General features: G+C 40.9%; 2 protein-coding genes across 9 annotated transcripts in view; one reads left to right on the top strand and one right to left on the bottom strand.

Annotated features, from left to right (window-relative positions):
* The window catches only part of B3GNTL1 (UDP-GlcNAc:betaGal beta-1,3-N-acetylglucosaminyltransferase like 1), a 121,569-nt gene extending 105,229 nt beyond the window's left edge, over window positions 1-16,340 (top strand). For 3 of the 5 annotated variants that reach the window (XM_030506229.1, XM_030506232.1, XM_030506230.1), the window contains 4 exons: window positions 6,616-6,684; window positions 8,208-8,282; window positions 9,786-9,874; window positions 11,726-16,340. In XM_030506229.1, coding sequence (XP_030362089.1) covers window positions 6,616-6,684; window positions 8,208-8,282; window positions 9,786-9,866 — 225 coding nt within the window. In that variant the 3' untranslated portion in view covers window positions 9,867-9,874; window positions 11,726-16,340. Of the gene's footprint in view, window positions 1-6,615; window positions 7,782-8,207; window positions 8,284-9,785; window positions 9,875-11,725 lie in introns of those variants that run through there. The other 2 variants (XR_003994346.1, XR_003994347.1) reach the window with 2 other exon arrangements.
* TBCD (tubulin folding cofactor D) overlaps window positions 11,056-20,437 on the bottom strand; it is a 124,898-nt gene continuing 115,516 nt past the window's right edge. For 3 of the 4 annotated variants that reach the window (XM_030506224.2, XM_030506225.2, XM_030506226.2), the window contains 5 exons: window positions 19,822-19,911; window positions 18,890-18,977; window positions 16,888-16,997; window positions 14,149-14,233; window positions 11,367-11,861 (listed from right to left, as the gene is read on the bottom strand). In XM_030506224.2, coding sequence (XP_030362084.1) covers window positions 11,850-11,861; window positions 14,149-14,233; window positions 16,888-16,997; window positions 18,890-18,977; window positions 19,822-19,911 — 385 coding nt within the window. In that variant the 3' untranslated portion in view covers window positions 11,367-11,849. Of the gene's footprint in view, window positions 11,862-14,148; window positions 14,234-16,887; window positions 16,998-18,889; window positions 18,978-19,821; window positions 19,912-20,437 lie in introns of all 4 variants that reach the window. The other variant, XM_030506223.1, reaches the window with a different exon arrangement.

The following is a 20,437-nucleotide window of genomic DNA, read 5'->3' as shown; positions in this document are numbered from 1 at the left end:
AACACTGGAGATTCAGTATCATTTTGAATCTACAAGTAGAATCTAGTGTTGTCTTGTAAATGGAGGCCTTGGGATATGAATTCATCAATTATGTGAAATAGACACCTTTAAATTACAATTCCAAAAGCCCCTTAAGACAAAATATGATGTATTACATCAATACAATTACCATTTTCTCCTCTGAAGGTCCAGTTATGTAAAACTGCGATCTTAAAACGTCTAAAGCCCTTTGAAATGCAGATAAAATTGCCAGAATAAGCTGCATAATTTAACTGAGCTGTATAATTTAACTGTCTAAATTTAATTTCAGTTGGGTTTATCCTTTGTCAGGTTTGACTCTTGAGAATTTCACCTGTGCTCTGTTTCACTATTCCTGCATCCTTTTATAGAGATTGGGAATTTCATTAGATGTCATGAGACTGATTTCAGTTGGAATGTGGAGGCACAGCACAGTTGGGACTAAGTAGAAAACTTGGGACACATACTCCTAGAATAAACAATAATCCACCCACACCCTATTACATGCAGCTTGTATTGTTTGTGATTGTGAAAAGAAACACAACTAAAACCCCTGAAACTCTACTAAATCTTCAGGAAGAGAACTAATTCGTTTGAACTGTCAAGCTTAGGGCATGTAAGAAAACATCTTTTCCAAAAAGGATGTCTCTGGTATTTTTAGAACCTGCTAAACAAGGCAGTTGTGTTTCTTACACTGACTAGGGTTTTGTGGGACGTTTGGAAAGTATAAATATGTTGCATGCTGAACAGCGTTGTTTCTTAGAAAAAACCAATTCTGGCCCTTCCAGGAAGCAGCACTCTGTGTATGTTCATACTTACTAACAAATTACTACTTTAGTTTGTTTGGAAAACCGGCTGAATCTGAATTATGGCCCTGTTAAAAGAGAAAAGGGACACCTAAGCAATATCCTCTCTTTTCCTGCAGACATCTGTATGGTGAATATTAAAATAATTCTTTGTCCCCAAAGAGTTCAGGCAATAGTCCAAGGCTCAGTATTTTCGCTAAACAGCAACACAAGAAAAAAAATGATTCAACTAGTAGGGTTTTTTATGAATTAATTACCAGGATCTCAGTATTCTTAGGGAAATTCTGTTTCCTGGCTGTTCCCTTCTTGATTCACGCAGTTGACAGTGGTTCAGTATTAGCATTTCTGCAAGAATGAAGTTGAACAGACCTTTTTTTGTTTAAAACACATCCGTCTTGTCTATAATTTGCAGCTGAAGATGGAAACCAAATGTTTTTGGGATGCTGCATATGCCTGGAGGGTTTCTGAGCTGTCTTGTCTGCTCTTTTATTCTCCACCAAACTTCAGCTAAAAGGAGAGCTTTAGCATTAACATTTTGTGTCATTTCCGATAGCTAAAAACAGCGTTTAAGTAGTGAACAGAAAAGGAGGGGAAAGGACGAAATAAGCATCGGCTAATTAGTGGCATGGAAACAGTCCTAGTACAGAGCCAGCCCGTGCAGTTTCTCTATGACAACCCTATCCACCAGTGGCAACTTGAAAGCTTCGAGCAAGTATTTTGTGCACCCTTTTTCCTAGCTCATGAACCATTTAAAATAATCATTTAGTTTCTCTTCACCTTTCTCAAACAGCAACATCTCTAAACCTTGTAGTTCAACTGGGATCCTTCAGCTCACTCGCGAAAGCAACAATTGTTTAAGTTTTGTAGCATTTAACTGCTCTAAAGTATATGAAAGGCAGTATGAGGGAGCAAAGAGGGGACATACAAAAGCAAAGAAAAATAAAGGGAAACTTATTACATGCACCTTAACTGTGGATGAAAGAATGACAACATGAAAGCGTGTTAAAAGAGAAATAAGAGATGAAATTTGAAAGCTTCGGTTAAATCCAGGTGTAAAGCATCCTAAAACGACATGGGGTAAAATAGAGGCTTTGTTTTGGAGTATAGTGAATGCTTCCATTCAGGCAGATGTGCTTTTGCAACGTGTGTTTTGTCGCTGCTGTTATGGTTATTGGTTATGCTGCTGGGTCATAACCAATGCAGTTACCTGTTCCAAAGGAATGAGACATGGGCAGTTGTCTGTTCTGTGTAATAAGGGGATATTTTGTACGTACAATAATAAGCAGCTTATTTTGCACATTGGATCCTGGTATTAAAATTCTCTTGAGCAACGTTGTTACATGTATGTGCAGAGGGACGATGCTGCTGTCTTTCATGGTATAGTGTCTTTAAACAGTCATGGAGTGTGTGCTTGGAGTATAGATACTCAAAGCTTCTGTTGTGGCTGTAATGCTACAGTGAGGAGATAAAAGCAGCAGCCTGATACTGAAAATCCCTCTGACTGATGGAGGGTTGCTTCCTAGTTTAATGGTTTCATTTATGGCATACTGGAAGATGTTTATGCCTCTGCCTGTCTCTTTTTGTTTGTCATTAACTGTGTCTATTTAAATTTGCAACATAATGCTTTCAGTTGCTTTGTTTTGACATGAATGGACAAAATTGATGTAACTTTGCAGACATGTATATTAACATGCTCCGGAGGCTTTATGTGAGTTTGAATGAAAGAATTATAAATAGAAGAATCAACAGGGTCACCAGAAGTTGAAAATGGATGAAGGATTGCATGAGATGTGGAGAGATTGCAACAGGGAAGATCTGCTTCTACAGGATTTTGTAGAGTTTGCAGGTTGTTGTCTTTAAAGATAATTTTATGAGACCAATGGATGCAATGAGGAGGGAGAGGAGACAGTGCAAGTGACCATTTATCAAAAGGTTTGTCCATTTTTCCTGTCATGCTCTCCTAAGTCATTCACTCTCCCTTGTAAAACTTGCCTCTCGTATCCTTCCAGTTAGAGCATATCTTGAGAATTTGCTGTGATTACGTCTTGTTGCTTTCTGTAGATGATCACTACAGACCTAAGGCAGCACGCAGGTGAAAATAAAATGAGGGAGTAAAATCCTGTGAAGATCATTCACCATAAATGGACATTACTGGGCTGATAACATCTTTCAGGTTTTCCATTAGGAAATCTGAGTGGAATGGGAAGCGCAAGGAAACATCCTCTGCAGTAGCCAACAAGGCAGTAAACAAGATAAGTAGGAAACAAACTCTGAGTTCTGGTGTAACAGTCACACAGCTCACACAGGTAGGGAATTACAGCTCCAGGCCAGGCCCACTCTCACTGACTTCTTGGGTTGTACGTTTGGAGTAGGATTAATCTGCTGCCCATTAGTATCCTTTTACCACAGGGAGGTCTGATAGTCCCAGCCTGTGTGTCCCTTCACTCAGGGCTGTGTTTATTAAAAAGAACCAGCCAGAGGAGTCCTTTTATCTTCCTCAAACGTATCTTCCCCTAGCAGAGATTATTTTGTTGAGTAAATATCTTATCTTTTGAGCTACATAAACTTTGTCTTATGAGAGAGAAAACTTTCTCCTTTTCCCCTTACACTGTTAATGTATGTTGCAATCCATAGTTGTAAAAATTACTTTTAGTAATTATATAGCTTGTATATAACAGATTATCTTCGCTGTCTCTTCCAATTTCTAGCTGAGAGAAATAGCAGTTTTTTTCCTTTATGTTGGAAATACACAAGTGATGTTCAAAACCGAAATATGTAATCATTTATGTATTTTCTTAAAACCAAAGTGTGATCTGAGGACTCTGTAAGCTCCAATGGAGTCATGTTATCAGAGGCATTGCCAAAGAGCCGGAAGGAGAGAAAAAACCCAACAACTTGAGACTGCTTTATAGCTTTATAATTCACAGCTTCCTCCCTGGGAGACAGCAGTTCATGTATGGATAGATGGCCTTCATAAAAGATACAAGAAAGAAGCTCATTAATGCAGGAAAATAAATAGGTAACTCTGGGTTTATCCTATAAAGTAAATAGCTCATATAAACCTCATTCCTTAAGTTCACTGTCCAGATAAACAACTGTGCACAAGTCCTGTATTTAGGCTCCAGACAGATTTTCTGTAATTGGAAAATAAATAGTGTGTGTCAGAAAAACAGTTGACTTACATTTTGGCCACCCACATGGTGCAGAGTCTGGCAGAAAAATTGCCCATTCAAGTCTGACCTGGTTTAGAATACTGTAAATATCAGATTCAAGCTGGCTGAATCCCTTGAAAATTATACATGGAGATGCCTTATTGGTAACTCAAGAAAGGTTTGAGTCATTTCCATGTTCCAAAGGGAATCTGTCACAGCCTGACCTGTGGAGTTAGCAGGGGTTCCGTGTGCTGCATCCTCTGGGGCTGGGCAGTTGGCTGCAGAATTTTCTGCTCATGGTAGTATGAGTTATGGCACAGGATGAGAGGAACTATCGTGAGTGTTAGTAATCTAGTGATACAAGAACTATCTTCGGTTCTCTGACCTCATTCGTGTTAAGAAGAAATCCATGCACCAGTCAGAGGTTTCTGTTAATTGTATTACAATGTGCTAAAGGTGAATGGTGTGATACTTTCCAGCCACAGATCTCACAGCTGGATTCTCAGTTACTGACATTAAGGTGTAGACAGAATTTCACTTTGCCTTATGTCAAAAGTTTTGGCATTTTGGTTTGGTTTTTAAAAAGTGCAGGAGTATATAAGCAGCTGAAAAAACAGCTTCAGTTATTGGAAGGTAAGTCAATGTATTGGACTGTGTTTATTCCCAGAACTCTGCTGGGTGGGCAAAGAAGCCGTATCCTGCTGAATTTTGTTTGTAGTGAGCACAGCTTCTAGGACAGTAGAACATTAGTAGTGGAAATGAGATTTCATAGAATCATAGAATCCCAGACTGGTTTGGGTTGGAAAGGACCTTAAAGCTCATCCAGTTCCAAGCCCCTGCCACGGGCAGGGACACCTTCCGCTAGAGCAGGTTGCTTCAATCTCTGTCTAACCTGGCCTTGAACACTGCCAGATTTGCAGAATATTGGAGAATTTAAAGGTGGTTAACACAGAATGAAAAGGAAGCTAAGTAACCTGTCTTTCCCCAGTAGCTTCCACTTGCTTCTCTTCATATATATGTATGAAGAGAATACACACACACAGAGACACATGTATATGTCTCTGACACGTGTGTATGTAGACATATAAGTAAGATGGGTACAGGAAATCTTGTGATGTAGTTTATTGTGCCCAGTCCACAACCATCTGATTTTTTTAGCTAAAGTAACGCATTACAGTGGTCATAGAAATAGGGTCAGAGATGTGAAGTATATTAACTTGTGTTTAAGAGAAAATGAAAGCTTAAATCAGATCTTTGTCTTTGAGGGAGTTGCAACCATAAGGTTGCTGCTTTAAGGATATGGGTAGCAAACTGTTCCATTGGGTAGGGGAAGTATCTCCAAAGTACTTGTGATGTAGAAACACCTTTTATGTTGCAGGAGCACGCAGCTCTGGCTGGCCATTGCCTGGAAACACCTATAGCACAGTTCTGGTCCTCTGCAGTCTTGCCCTGGGGCTGCCAAGGTGGCACACTGCACCAGTGCATCATCATGACTCTTATGTCAGTGTTTTCCTCTGCACAAAGCCAATGAGGTCACTTTAGGTAAAAGAAAACTATCTTAATCACAGGAAGAAAGTGTGTGAGACAGATCTGTAGGCACAGGAAGCGAGCCAGCCTTTTGCAGCCTTCTCTAACTTAGTAAATTAATAAACAGCTGTTGGGCTTTTCACATTCTCTCAGCAGTAAGTGGTGTTAATCAATTCTTAATGCAGCAATTAAAAAGACAGGAAAACTGCTATCCAGCTTTCACCAGAATAATTGATTTCTGCAAGTTCTTAACTATGTTAACTGTTCTGCTTCAGTGAAAGAGTTGGTGTAGATAATACGAGTAGATCAAATGGAAGTCAGAGGGAAACAGAGCTATGTTTATTTTAAAAAGTGTTCTGAAATGTTACTGGCAACCTATTGCTTCAAAAATGAGGCCACTGTGTGTAGTTTGGATTGCATTTATTCTGCTCGTATATTTATGAGGAATGCAAATAGAAAACTATCTAAAATATTTGGCAATTAGGGCTGCAAAAAATGCTTCCATAACTACAATAAGAACCAAAATGAAGCAGTAAATGATATGTGTTTAAATATGAGATCTGCTGAACTTTTCAGTCCAAACCCACAGGAATTCCCAAACATGGTGTGTTATGACCTAGAATTGGGGCTGGCATTACCAGAGCATCCAAAGCCGTAGTGCAGCACTGCTGTACTGAGCTGTCTGGTGGCAGATACACACTTGGGGTGGGCAGAAGGAGGAGGGTTTGTATTATCTAATCTTAGGTGTTAGTGGAAGTAAGTGCCAAAATGAGGAGGCTACTCTGTGGTTGTACTTTACTTGGCATATTGCTGAGGATGAAGTTGAAGATCTCGTAGATGTTTTGTCTTACACAGTAAGTAGCTTAGATCCCCTGTTCTCATGTTTGTAAAAACATCACGTGCTCATGGGCAACTGCAAAATGCATCCATCTCCCTAAGATAATCCTGGAAAGGATTTAATAAACGTTTAAGCTCCATAGGAGGACTGAGGCACATTGCTCTATTCCTGTGTTCATTCACATGCCTGTAGCATTACTGGCACAGATACACTGCAGGCAAAATACCTGTGGTAGCAAGGGATGGTACTGAAATGCTCCATTTCTGTTTTGCAGGTAACTGCATTTTGTGATGTGGATGAAAAGAAAATAACAAAAGGATTCTACACATATGAGGAATCTGAGGTTAGTTCTTTCTTTACTGTGATCTGGGCAAATTGGTTTTAAATCTTGTATAGCTACTCATTCTGATAAGGAAGCTGTGACAGGAAACTGGATTGTTGAGGATTGATACTGGAGTGCAAACTGTGGAGCAAGAGCTATGGACCTCACTGAAGTCAGTTCAGAAAGACAAAAGTAGATATGCTCTATGTATGTAGCAGGGTAACACACAGCCCTCACTGACAGATTGTTTTAAGTGGGAGTGGAATTTGGCTCATGATGGATAAATTCAAATATCTATTAAAATAAAGCAAGCTTCTGTGATTAGTTGTAACCTGTCTGTGTACTATAGTTATACTGCATCTGAACAGAACTTTGGCGGGTTCCTTAGCAGCTTGGAATTGCAGGCAGCAGCATTTTATTCCCTAGACAAGGAAGTGTAATATTTAGATGACAATAAACAAGCCAAATGGGGAAAAAAATGTCTTGTTGCAGCCTGGGGTGGTCCGACCCCACGCTGCCCTCAGCCACACACTCCTGCTGCAGTGTTATCATGGGCCATCCGGGCTCGTGGCTCAGGGGTGACTGGAGTCAATGAGCTGAGCTGGCAGAAAAGGAACCTTCCAAATAAAAGGTTTTCCAGTGAGTTATCTTGTGAATCAATTACCCTGAGGTTGCACGATCCTTGTTTCTGATGGGAGTAGGACTGAGGGATAGAGGGTGAGGAGGGGCACCTCCTCAGCTATACAGCTTGTGGTTAGACCAGAGTAACATCAAGGACTATACTGGGAAGCTGATGAGTGCTTTCAGCTGCATGAAAGAAATTGGAGTTTGGGATTTTGACCTGGAACCCTGAGGACTCACTACCCAGCAGTGTAGTGATACTGTCAGCAAAATTGTTACAGCTCCTGTGCATTTGTCTTGCTAAGACATATCCATGCTCTCAGATCAGTCATAAAGAAGATTGTACTGCAAACTGTTGTGATTCCTTAGAAAATTCTGCAGCTTGGCTCCATGGTGAAGTCCCAGTTGAACACAAGCCATTTAACAGCTCCCACTGAGAGGGAAGGATTCTCCTTTATACCCACCACCGTGTCTGCTTTGATGTGTCTGATGGCACAGTAAGTGATGCAGCTCACTCAAGTGGCAGAAAATTAACCTACAACAAAACCCCATATTATTTTATTGGGTAGGCTATTAGAGCAGCGTACCTGGCCATTGTTTGGGAAATTGTTTGGGAAAGGGCTAAAAGTAGACCTTGGAGGTAAGGAAGAAGTGGTGAAGGAGCGAGACCTTCTCTTTCCAACTGCAGAAGGCTCTTAATTCAGATCTGGTGTCATTTGCAACTTTGGGCAAAGAAACTACTGAAAGACTGTGGTAAGAACAGGGGGGTGCTCGAGCCAACTAGAAAACTAATGAGCGTGTGAGCAGCTATTTAGTGTATAGTCTCAAAATAATGTTTGCCCCTGTTAGTGTTTAGTGGCTTCTAAACGTAAGCTCAAGTAGCCCTGTGTGCCCCTACTGAATTCTACTGTTTCTTCCTACAGGAGAGACCAAAACCAAGAATTCCAGTATGTCACTTCAGAGATGCAACTCCTCCCTTCATTATCTGCGTGAAGCTGGTGAGTGCCACCTTCAGCCTTTGCTTTACATTTGAAACGGGCATTTGCTCCTTACAAATATTAAGTTCTATTTACTGCAGGTAGCTTTTCCCAGAAGCTCTTACTAGGAAATTGAATGGCTTTTTAATCAAATTGATTGTGCAGAGTATTAAGTATAGACGTATTAAGAAGAGTAAAAAATACAGCTTTTGTAAAGGAACTTGGATTTGGTTTACTTTCTTGCCCAACATTATATACACAAATGGGCAGATGCAGTTGCCACCTGGCCTCATTTATTCCTCATATTTTGCAGCCCTGTGTATGACAAAGGCCTTGGTTTCGAAATCAGACCTGAAAAACTGTTTGGTTTTGCCTTGCCAATTCCAAAGCCTCTTCTGTGCCCGATTGTGGTAACTTATTTCAGCTGCTTTAATTAACCTGATAACATAACTAGAAGATGATAACCAGCAATTATTTTGCTGTTACATTTAAAAGAGCAAAGCACAGTGTATGGGGTAACACAGAAGTTTTAAAGCAAAATAGCAAATGCATTTTAGTTGCAAACATTAGTAAAAAGTCTGACAGTAACTAAACCTGTATCTAGATACAAACACCAACATCCCAGCACTGTGCTGGATCTGTGCAAAGATTGATTAACTGAATCTCATCTCATCTGGTACAGTCTCCTTTTAACTGAGCACTCCCAACTTTATGATCAACTCTGAGATCATAACTATGAGTTGTAAAGCCAGACTGAAAGTACCTTAGGGCATTATCGTGTACTGTTGGTTGATAAACTCTTGGATAAGCTAGTAATATTACAACAAATTTAACTCTTCATACTACGTATAATGGTGGGTGGAAGTCCCAAGACAAAACATCTGTGCAACCTGTTATAAGGCACATTTAATTTGCGAAGCCCTCACAATGAGACTATAATACAACATCTTGTCTGAAAGCTCTGGTCCATGACCTCAGCAGAAATGCTCAGAAACACTGCAGTCGCTGTGTTTTCTCTGTGCCATCAGTGCCTTGCACGATTGCTCACGGAGCAAACGCACCCGGCTCCTGGTCAGGTAATGTAACTAAGCAAAACACCTTTCACTATGCAAAGTATTTCAGCTGCCTGATGAAAGGTTTCTTTCATTAGACAAGCTAATCCTTGTTCAGACTCTGCAAAACCACTGTGTTGTCAAGCTCACTCCCTTGGTCCATTCTCTGAAGATGCATTAGGAACCAAAATGTGCAAAAACCCTGCAGAGCTGTGCCCGGTATCGCCTGCATGTTCCACACTGCAGCGTGAGAACGAGTGGTCTGACACCCCCCAAAATACCAATTTGAACTTTCAAGTTTTCAACATACACTTAATTTCTGAATGGAAACATTTCTGAGCCTGGCTTTATTTATGGTTAGTTCTGCAAATAGGACTTTCTTCTGTGGTCTAAAGACCAGAATTACCCAAACCTGTTACAACCTGAAATGCGTTTGTTTGGTTGACTTCATTCTATTTTTCTTCCCTCCCAGGATTTGACAGGTGGAGCATTTGAAACGAACCTGAACATGCTGAACTTGAAGGAAGGGGTGGATTATTATCACTTTAACTAAAAACCAAGGTAAGGGAGTGGTACTGAAGCCCTGTTATCCTCTGTGTATCTGTGAGTACGACGACCCAAGTGTTCAGAGGTTTAGAATTTTTCAGTAATTTGTGCTTCATTAAGTTTATCTTTGTGCTGAGCAATCCCTTTCTAAGGGAGGTCCTAGTTACACTATGGATAATGCTATTTGCTCATTTTACTATTGCACATCCCTTGTTTACCAAGCTTGGTTTGATCGTTAAATTGTATTTGTAATTTAAAGAACCATCAAATACAGGCCATAAGATTACAAGGAGACTGTTACCATAGGGACCCCTTAGAAATGCACCAAGCAAAGCCTGTAACCACTGGAAGTGTTAAAGAGAGGGTTCTGTCAAACATCACTCAGCCATTCCCTGCCCCTGGATGCAGCAGCCGGTGCTGGCCAAGGTGAAGCCCTGCACAGGGCCAGGCTGTGACTGGAGCTTGGCATCCTCTGACTGGGGCTGTGTGAAAGTAGTTGTGTCTGTACCGTCATCTGGCAGCCAGATGCGTGTTTGCATGGACAGATGCTCACCATTTTCCCTGGACCCTCTTGGGTTTTTCTGAATAAGCAGGTATTGCCAACACAACTCATGGTTTTTCTTGCAGCAGGGACCTATAGGAATAGCTTTGCAAATCTGAGATCTTTTAAGAATGTTCTAGAAACTTCCATTTTAATGACAATGCAACAACACTGGGGCTGTGGGTTCAGGAGCATTCCTCCTGCAGTAATGCCTGTAGGCAGCCCCCTGCATCATGCACAGCCACATGAATTAGTACTGATCGTGCAACAGGCTGTGAGTGACTCTGTGATCTACACTGAATTTCATCTGCCAGACAGGTTGCAAGTATACTTAGGAAGTATGGAATAATATAATGTATAGTTATCTTCTGAAAAAGGATCTTGGAGACAGCCTGGGTGTAGTTCTGGAAGTGAACACCTGCAGGAGAAGATTGCTGCAGTTTGTAGCAGATATTTCACGGAGAAACTGGCTTGGGTTTAACTCCTCTGCCTGAACTTTTCCTTCCTTTTAAATTTTCATAGATAGATATGTGTATACACACACACACACACACACACACACACACACACACACACACACACACACACAAAGCCACCGTTCTACCTGAAGCACTGGGATAGTGAGATTTAATTCAAACCACCAAATAAGATGGTGTAATTAGAGTATCATGTTGCCCATGTATTTGTCCTCCTCGGCACATTAATCTTGCTAAAGATCATAAATGTTACAGCGATTTCATTTTGTGGTCAGTAAGAAATGGTCTAAATTTCTAGTGGTTGCTCGAAGTACTGACTCGCTCACCCCTGTTCTTCAGGGGGATAAAGCTTCAGTCCCTAAAGCTAGTTTACCACAAAAACCATTTACTTTGAATTACTTATATAAGAGCGACTAAGAGAGGTTTTGACTTGAGCTGAAGTGAAAGTTGGATTTTTTTGTCTGACTATGACATAAGTAAGTATGACAGATTCAGCCGCAGAGATACTTTATGTTCAGGAAGATTTCATTATCACTAAGCATTGCCATACTTACCTCTGAAAAACAATTCTTTTCAGAGACTAATGCAGCAAGGCAGGTTTAATACTAAACGTGTGTACAGCAAGCACGGCCTTGAATAGCTCCATTCAGAGTTGTAGAAGTATAAATCATTGACATCAAAAGAAATAACCTAGGTTAATTGTGACAGAAGTATGAAGAGAAACCGCCATCTTGTGGCTACAGGTAATGGCTTTAAAAACTGAAAACATATTGAATGGTTGTTGCCTGCCCGTGGCAGAGCTGCACAATGCTCTAAGACATGATCTCTGCCTCTTGTGGTGTTCAACAGCGTGCTGCACAGTTCCTGCTGAGAGCCCTTTTGTCAGGATGCTGCAGCACGAACCCATCCATCCTAATGGCACCTGAACCCAGAGCTTCAGTTGACAGACCAGCAGCCACTGCCTGCAGCTTCATCATGCTGAGCTCTACAAGAGAGAAGAAACATGTGGAGTAGGCATGTATCACTGTATTAACAGTACCTCGATCATGTAATTTAGTAAACTAAAAATGGAGAAGAAAATGTAGACGTACAAAGCTGTAATATTTACAGTCCTTTTTAACACCATGATTTTTAACTATTCTCTAGCAGCTTTTATTTGTACAAGATTTAAAGGCATTTTAAGTGCTGATTTCATCTGAAATTAACTTTGGCCACCTTTTCATACTGTTATTATTGGCTTCCTCTCTCGTTTCTCCCCTGTTCTCAGGATAGGGGAGCTCTGCAAGAGCAATGTGTTGTGCGCTCCTGTGTAAGCACAGCCCAGGATCAGCTGGCCAGCTGTGAAAAGTCCTTCACGTGCACTCTGTCACTTTCAGAGTGAACTCCAGCAGTTCTCAGGGCAGGGGCAGGCTTCACTCTTTGCTAAAAGTTATACTAATGTGATTCTCTTATGTTAAAAGAGGAGGAAAAGATATAGTTCCAAATTCAGCACCTAACTTCCAGATTACAAACAGCATCATGTGTATCATATACATACCTAGATGTATATTTGGGTATTTCTTATTGTTTTGTACATATTAGAGACAGTTTTCTCCTAACTTGTCAGTCTTCTCTCAGCCTCCTATAATTTAGGAATTGAAATAAGGGGGGTTTTGAGATCAGGGAGTTCATCTTGTAACATCTTTATTTTGAACATAACATTTCTGGTGGATAGAAAACCCTGACTCAGCAACGCTCAGGGCCATTTTTGCTCTAAAACCAGTTCCTTGCATGGGTGAGAGGGTCAGATTCTTGTTCAGCAAAATTACAAAACCGTTAGTTGCAGGTTTCTTAAAACTGTACTAATAGCAGAAAGGTGTAAACATGATGGTAAAAACTGGAAGATGAGTAAAGAAACTGCTCTGGGCACAGCAGGGTGTCTCTGAAGTTTACTCACAGTAAGTAACCACAGTTAAGAATGGTCTTCTGACCAATTTTTTAAATAGACTTTAAAATGTGTGTATATATATATATATTTTTTTACATCAATGATAACTCAAACATAGGATCTATGTACATTAGGAAGTATCTTCAGTGTAAAGGATTATCAGTATATATTACACAGGAGGAACTGGCTGACCTCAAGGACTTACATCACGTAACAATCACACAGAGCCAGTTCAACAAGCACTGTAAAAACATCACCAGCTAAGATCTCCTATAGATGCTATGCAGGAGAAAGGACTTGGTGGCTTTCAGCCACAGATGGTGCAGCTGTGAAAAAGGCTAATGCTAAAAATGCAATTCTGAAGTGGAACTGCGCAGGGCAAGAAAATAATGGTTTGCATAATTCTAGTCATGAAAATAAACCTAATGGTGTTCAGACAGCTTAGAAAATGAGGGAAATGAAGATCCACCCTCTTAGGAAAGAAGATTTCACAGGTGATGTTTCTGAATTCTAAAACAATTACAAAGGACAAAGCACTCTAGAGCTGTGAAAGCACAATGAAAATTACAGAGGCCAAGAATAAATCGATATACCACTATTTTTAAGCTTAATCTGTTTACAGAATAGATCATATGCTGTGGATGCCTTTGATAGTAGGGAACTAGCCCTAAGTCATCAAGCATTTTCACCTTGTCGTGTATTACTCGAACTAAAAATAACTTTTCTTTGTAAATTGTCATGTTAACACATGTTCTCTAAAGCAGTAATAATTCAGCCTCCTTGTTTGGACAGGGAGGAGAGGAACCCCTGACCGAGCAGAAAATCCTGCACTTCTGAAACATGGAGCAGATGGGCAATTCCAAACAATCTGAATGAAATGGGGCCTACATGGGGACATGGTGTCTTCTGTGAATGTATTAATGGTTAAATTCTATTCTTCCTCTTAGGCAATGGTAGAACTCGGTGCTTTCCATCTCACATTATCATTTTGCTGTTGATCTTGGTAGGGAGGGTTTTATCCTTTTTTTTAATTCCCAAGAGATGTCAGGCAGACAGTGTTTGAAACATCTGTACTACATTTTCATTCTAGGTTTTGTCTGAGTAAGATGTCATGCTACAAGCCTGGAACGTTTTCAAGAAGCAAGACTGGAAGGACTCAAGAGTCTCCAGCAATTCTCTGTATTGTGTAGTTAGGTGTGAGGAAGTTCCTCCTGGTGCACATGGATGTATTCATGAACCAGTGAAGAACCACAGCTGCTGCACACAAGTACTCAGTAGATGTGGTGGAGCAGGTGATCATCACTGTTTCTCTAACCCCACTCTGGAGCCAGTTGCTTTTTCTTACCTTGGACACCAGCTGTGGTTTGGGCACGTTCATGAGATCACAGAGGCAGTTGCGCTTCTCTCTTACAACGGGCAGTTCAGCTTCCCTGTGTGAGGAAGTATTGTCCAGTTAATTGATAAGTAAAACCTGGAAGTTGGCTACATCCATACAGCTATCCATCCTGTCACTCTCTACTATGTGTGCAGCTATTCTTTCGTGTACATTTGTAGAAGTTTTTGTTGTGTCACATTTTGAGACTAACAAACATTTTTGTACCATCTTAGGGCAGATACCCCCTGAGTACACAGTAAGTCTTCCACAAGTGACCAGTTGCTAGTAAAATGTCCAAGACTATTCTTTTTGATTTTTGCATTCCAAAATATAAGACTTATGAATAACAACCCTTTTGACTTATTCTCTACAGTTACAGCTCCATTTTGTTTAAGAAGAGTTTGCCTCAAGAATTAAGATAAATGTCACTGGATTTGGAGAACATTCGACATTCTCCTGAAGTAGAAAATCCAGACCTAGAACTTGCCTTTTAAAAGGTTTCTGCAATAGCATGGTGGCCATGAGATAATTTCCTCAAGAACTGTCAGTTACAAAAAGCTCCCAAATGCCAAAAATCCCTGCAGACAACATTCTTTTCCATGCTGTAAAAATCTACCACTCTGGAATGCTGTGAGACTGCTCCCATTACTCACCATTTCAGTAGATTTGTTTTGGTTTTCTTAAGTAACAACTGTAAATGAACTACTAAAACTTTAACTCTTTTTGCACATAAACAGAGTCCAAAACTACAGAGAAAATGCTTAAAGGGCAAGTCAGAAATAACTTTGGACAATTTGTCATATTTAATACTGGAAACCTTCCTCTAGCTGAACAAACTTATTATTTATAATTAGTTTAAACTCTGAATTCTACAACTGTTTGACAAACTCTCTGTAGTTCCATCAAGGAAAAAAGCTGTGTAGCCAGTAATTAATTATCATCTTCCCCAAATATTAATTCTCAGTTAGCTTCCTGACGTTAATGCTTATTGCAATTCAGAAGTTACTGGTTGTTCTAGCATGAGAGTATTTGAGAGTAACAAGCAGCCCTCTTTGACACTCAGCAAAGGCTTCAAGTGTCTCCTTTGTAAACAGTTAAATCTATGAGATAAAACAATTAAGTTGGAAGTGAATGAGCTCTTCATCTTTAATCGTGGTGCAGTGGATGTACTGCAATGGGGAGCTTAGAGCCAGCCCTGAACTAAGACAGCCCAACCCAGGCAGCCCCATCACACTAATTATTTTGCTGAACTATTTTTTAGGAAGTATTTTGCTTTCTTGTACTAACCCCTTTGGAGCTGTCCTGCCACTGGTGCTTCTGTAGCTGGTTGGTCTAACTGTGGTACTGTGAACACCCCTGTGTGATAGCAATAACCTGCTCCTCCTCAGTTGTTTCTGTGATCAAATTCTTTATGTAACTTCTGAGCAAGCCTGCTCTTCAACTCAGAGTTCATAAGGGAGCCCTGCATCACACTAAACACCAATATGTAGCTACACAACAATAATTTTAACAACAGGCAGAACTGTTAATAACCAATTCTTCAAACCTGAGACCGTTACTCTGATTTTTTGTACTGGAAAATTCAGGAAAAAAAGAGCAACAGCCACCCCTGACAATGACAAACTTTGTTTTCTTTTCCCAAAGATAAGGTTACTTAAGCTCAAACATAGAAATAAACTAGAAAGTAAATAAAATTTAAATGATGTAAGCATGCAGTCTGAAAAATGTAACCCACAAGCTTGAGGGAGCTTTGTTCTCTGAACATGTCTTGGTTCATTTTATTTCCATGAAATAATGAAGACAAAAACCCATTTACTATAATGACTAAATAAATAATATATATCTGTCTATTCTCATGTATTGACTACTCCTTGAGGCAGGGTGTTGGGCCACTGCACCCATGACCCAGGAGAGTCAGCTGGAACAAGGAAACACATTTAACCTGGCAGCAAAACTAATAAACTGATTTAAGCTTTGGTGAATCCTGCTTGGGAAGAACAAGGCCCTGCTCCCCTGCCCTTGGAGGAAGGTAGCAGGAGGTAAATGAGTGAATTATGCTCTATAGAAGTGGTTGTTTAATTCATGCAATCATATGCTTGGGAAACATCTAAACTGTTCCAGTTCAAAGTATTTGCTTGAATACAACATTTGTAGTGTTTTGAGTAATGACATTTCATGGGAGATTTGAGCTGTTCTGCTAATTCTGTTGTTCTGCAGCTTGCAGAGATGCTTCCTTTCCCCAAATCCTGCCAGTGCTCATCATGCCAAGAAACTGTCTGTGCAGTTGATGTCTGACTGTGTGCACAGCCCGGTCTCTGTTTCATGGAGAACGTCCAAGATTTCCTCCCTTTTTATGTTGTTAAAAAAAATATGGGTGTTTTACTTTATCTAGCAGTGAATTTACACATATCACAAGGGTATGTGGTGTGTGTATATATATATATATATATATATAAAAAACACACACACACATATATAATATATATATGCGCACACATACACACACTATGGTACAGTGGGACAATATAGCAGAGAGTTCCTTAGAACAGAAGAATCCTTTTCAGCAATGTTTTTTTTGGCCTAAAAGCAATAAATAGCTTAAACCCAGGTATCATTTCTTTCAGGTTTCAAAGGCACCCACTTTTTTTTAACTTCATAGTACAAAAATAATCTCAATTCTTATCACTACCTGGCAACAAATGCACTTACCAGTTGGTATCGCTGAGGATGGTCAGAACCAAATCCATGCTGGCAGGATCCACCACGTCACTGTAGGTTATCAGCATCTCGTACACTTGGCTGGCTGTTGTTTTCCGTACCTGTGGGAAGAGGCAGAGGCAGGTCACTGAAGGCTGCACAGCCCCATAGGCAGAGCCCAGTGCCACTGCTGGGACTGGCTCCTCACAGGGACAGCAGTTTATGGTGGGCACTTGGTCACACTCAGAACTGGTCTGTCCATTCCTGCCTCTGACAAGGATCCGCTGCAGGAAGGGAGTTTGCTTCTGCGCCTCCAGGAAATTCATGCTACTAAATAGTGTATTTTCACTCACCTTTTGCAGCATTTCAGATTAAGGTTACAGCTCTGTCCCTCACATGGAATGAATCCAAATGTTTGAGACTGACCCGTCCCTGGAAGCCAGACTGGATGGGGCTCTTAGCAACCTGAGCTTGTTCAAGGGGTCCCTGCTCATTGCACAGGGGTTGGACTAGATGAGTTTTAAACTCATTCTACGAACTGGACCATTTCTTTGCTTGAGGCAAAGCCTGACTCTGACTTGGGTTGCTGTAGGCTCACAAAACAGACTTCCCAGTCTGGAGATTGTGAGAGTCAGCAAAACTCTTTAAAAAACTGCTAGGAGATGGATGAAGAGTTGACATGAACATTTTACACTCTGGGTTCTGGAAGCAGTTAACACTCCAGCTAGGCTGGTTCTGAAGTACTGTGTGTGGAAAGATACTAAATGGAAGACAGCAAAAGTGCAGCAAAACCAAATTGTTTGTTTTTTTCCAAGAAAGCCTGATGCTAAGCAAAGGAAGGCAAAGAAATTAGGTTTAGTAACTCCAGGCTTATTTCTGGAGTAGCAGTGTCCAATTAAATTGACCCATCTGTAAAACCAAAACATATTTATGACATAAACTACCAATAAAACATGAAATGGAAATGATCTCTCTTCAGTTCTTACATTGTGCTCTTCCTGAAAAGGAATCTTCCTGTAGCCAGTACACACAACATGGGAACAGTAAAAATCTGCAGCACCAACCTTTGCTGAGCACCACATGATTTTAACTTTAAAAAGTAATTGGCAAAAGTAATCGGTGTTAGAATAAACAGTGTTGGTTTGCATTGGCTAGACACCAGGCTCTTCAGGGTGTTCTCCAACCACTTCAGTTTCTCCTCCAGCACTCGACTGAGGCTGCAGCTCAATGGGTGCCTGTAACACCAGAGGTGCAAGTCCTACCTACTCACAGGAACATCCACCAGCGTTCCCAGGTGAAACCCTTGCACAGAACACCAGGGACACACAGAGGTGTTGGATGTGTTTGGCGTCACAGCAGCTGCAAGCTGGGGCTCCTGGGTTTTATATGGTGAAAACCACCACAAAACCCACAAACCTTGCTAAGGCAACAAATGTATTAATCAACTAAGATATTATTATCCCCCAGATGATCTTCTCTTATGCATACTTGGAACTAATAACTCTGATTTTTGTGCCCTGTTCCAGTTAGTTATATGAAAAGGTAAACCTCTGATAAACCTGCCTGCATTGCACAAGCTTTCGTCACACCTGACAAACAGAACAAATACATTTTTCTTGAACCAGAACTACTCTCCTGTGTTGCTACTATCAGAAATATCACAAAGCTAACAGTAATGCATCTGATTGATTGGAACCTTCAAGCTCTAAATGGGGAACAATCTTCACTGTGCTGGGTGCTGCGTGTAAGAAACAAATGACTTAGGCACCTAAATTGCTTCTGATTTTCCACAGAGGTGGAAAAGCAGGATGTATGCAGAGCAGCCAGGTATGCTGCAAGTATCCAGTAGCCTGTGTCAGGTGGCAGACCTGCAGATAGCAGACCCTTGAGAATTAAAACCTATTCTATACATTAATATCTATTACAAAGAATGCTGCTTTAATGCAGATTATTTTTTATGTGTAAAGTATTTTAAACAATACATTTGACAATAGGCAGTGTCGTCAGTACTTACTACAGGAAATGGATGGCAAAGGAGGAGAAACAACTGAAAGAAAACTTTCTCTCTCATGTCTCCTTGAAACTGAATCAGGCCACAAAACCTAGAAAACATAAGGAAAAAACCAGATCTTGAGTTAGAACTGCAAAAGTACATTTTGCGGGTGAGAATGAAGATGTGTATCTGAGAAAAGGGAAGGGACGCTCTGCAGCGCCCAGGAAATCTCAGTTCCAAGTGCTGTGGGAAAGCAAACACTGAGGTACGTGTGCTGAGCTCCTGGAGGGTTCCTGAGGTGCCACTGGCTGTGCCAAGTGCAAGCAGGGTTTGAGTCCTGACGGGCAGCACTGAGGGCGCGCTGGGACCCACACGTGAACCAGCGCCACGTCGACAGCGAAGCACAGGGCAGGCTTTGCCTGGTGCAGCCGCTGCCGGACGCTGTCACACCTGGAGAAGTCTGTCAGTGAAGCCTGGTGTTGCCTCCTCTGCTACCTGGACCGAGGGCTTTCACCCCGGAGGCAGATGTTGTGTTTAACCCCAGTTTCTTAACAAAACCCCTTAACTCTACCCCAGCCAAACCCAGGACACCCAACAGTAATTTTGCAGATGTTTTCAGCTCTTCCTGGTGCACAGACAAGATTTAATCAATTACATATATTTTGCACTGGCACCCAGTCAAGCTCTGTACAAACCAGGAGCACACAGTTCACTGCAGCTTTAAGAATACCAGCAACATTTTAAAAGATTAAATTCTATCAATCAGATCCTTCGTATGTTTTCACCCCAACCATCCACAAGTCCATGAAGCTCTCACAACCTTCTATTACGTCTATTTGTGGGTATTTTTAATTCAAATTTCACATGAAATAGACCCAGCTCTTCTATCTGTAATTTAAATTTTCTTCACTTCTCACAAGCAGAGCAAAGACTACTTGAGTTCATCAACTCACACTCCTATGCTGGAGCGAAGCTTCCGGATGTCTTTGGCTCTCTTGATTTCTTCTTTACAAAGGGTAAATAACTTCACTGGAAAGGGATGGCTGAAAATGGGAAAGAAAGAGAGAGGAACAATCAGTTCCAGTAGGATTTTAAACACATTTAATGATTGTAAAGGTGCCAAATTAACATTCAAAGGTGAGGAACGACAGTGCAGAGCAGGAAGTGCTTCCTCCACAACAGCACAGTATCAGGTTGGCCTTTGGTAGAGCCACAGGCAAGTTTGGCTACCACCTCACTGGGTGTTTTGGGTTTTTAACAGGAAGGGAAGCAATTAGCATTAATTATTGCCGTATTTCCATTGCTACTACCTGCATGCTGAGGACTGAACTCCATTTACCCAAACCTACCCAGTGGATCCATGGTAACCAGCCAGCCATGGCTTGTGTTTGCAACAGAGCGTGGTATGATCAGAAATACCACGTCAGGAATTCAAATACATGGCCAAATAGAACTTATTTAGTCTGCGTGTCACTGTGGTACGTTGGTCATTCCCTAAGGGCTTCCACTAAACTTTACCTAAAAGGGGATAAATGTTGTTCTTAAACACTCAACCATTTCACAGCCCAA

Source organism: Strigops habroptila, chromosome 14 (assembly GCF_004027225.2).
Source record: "Strigops habroptila isolate Jane chromosome 14, bStrHab1.2.pri, whole genome shotgun sequence".
Taxonomy (NCBI): Eukaryota; Metazoa; Chordata; class Aves; order Psittaciformes; family Psittacidae; genus Strigops; species Strigops habroptila.
Note: the sequence above shows the minus strand (reverse complement) of the source record. Positions and strands in the feature narration are given on the sequence as shown.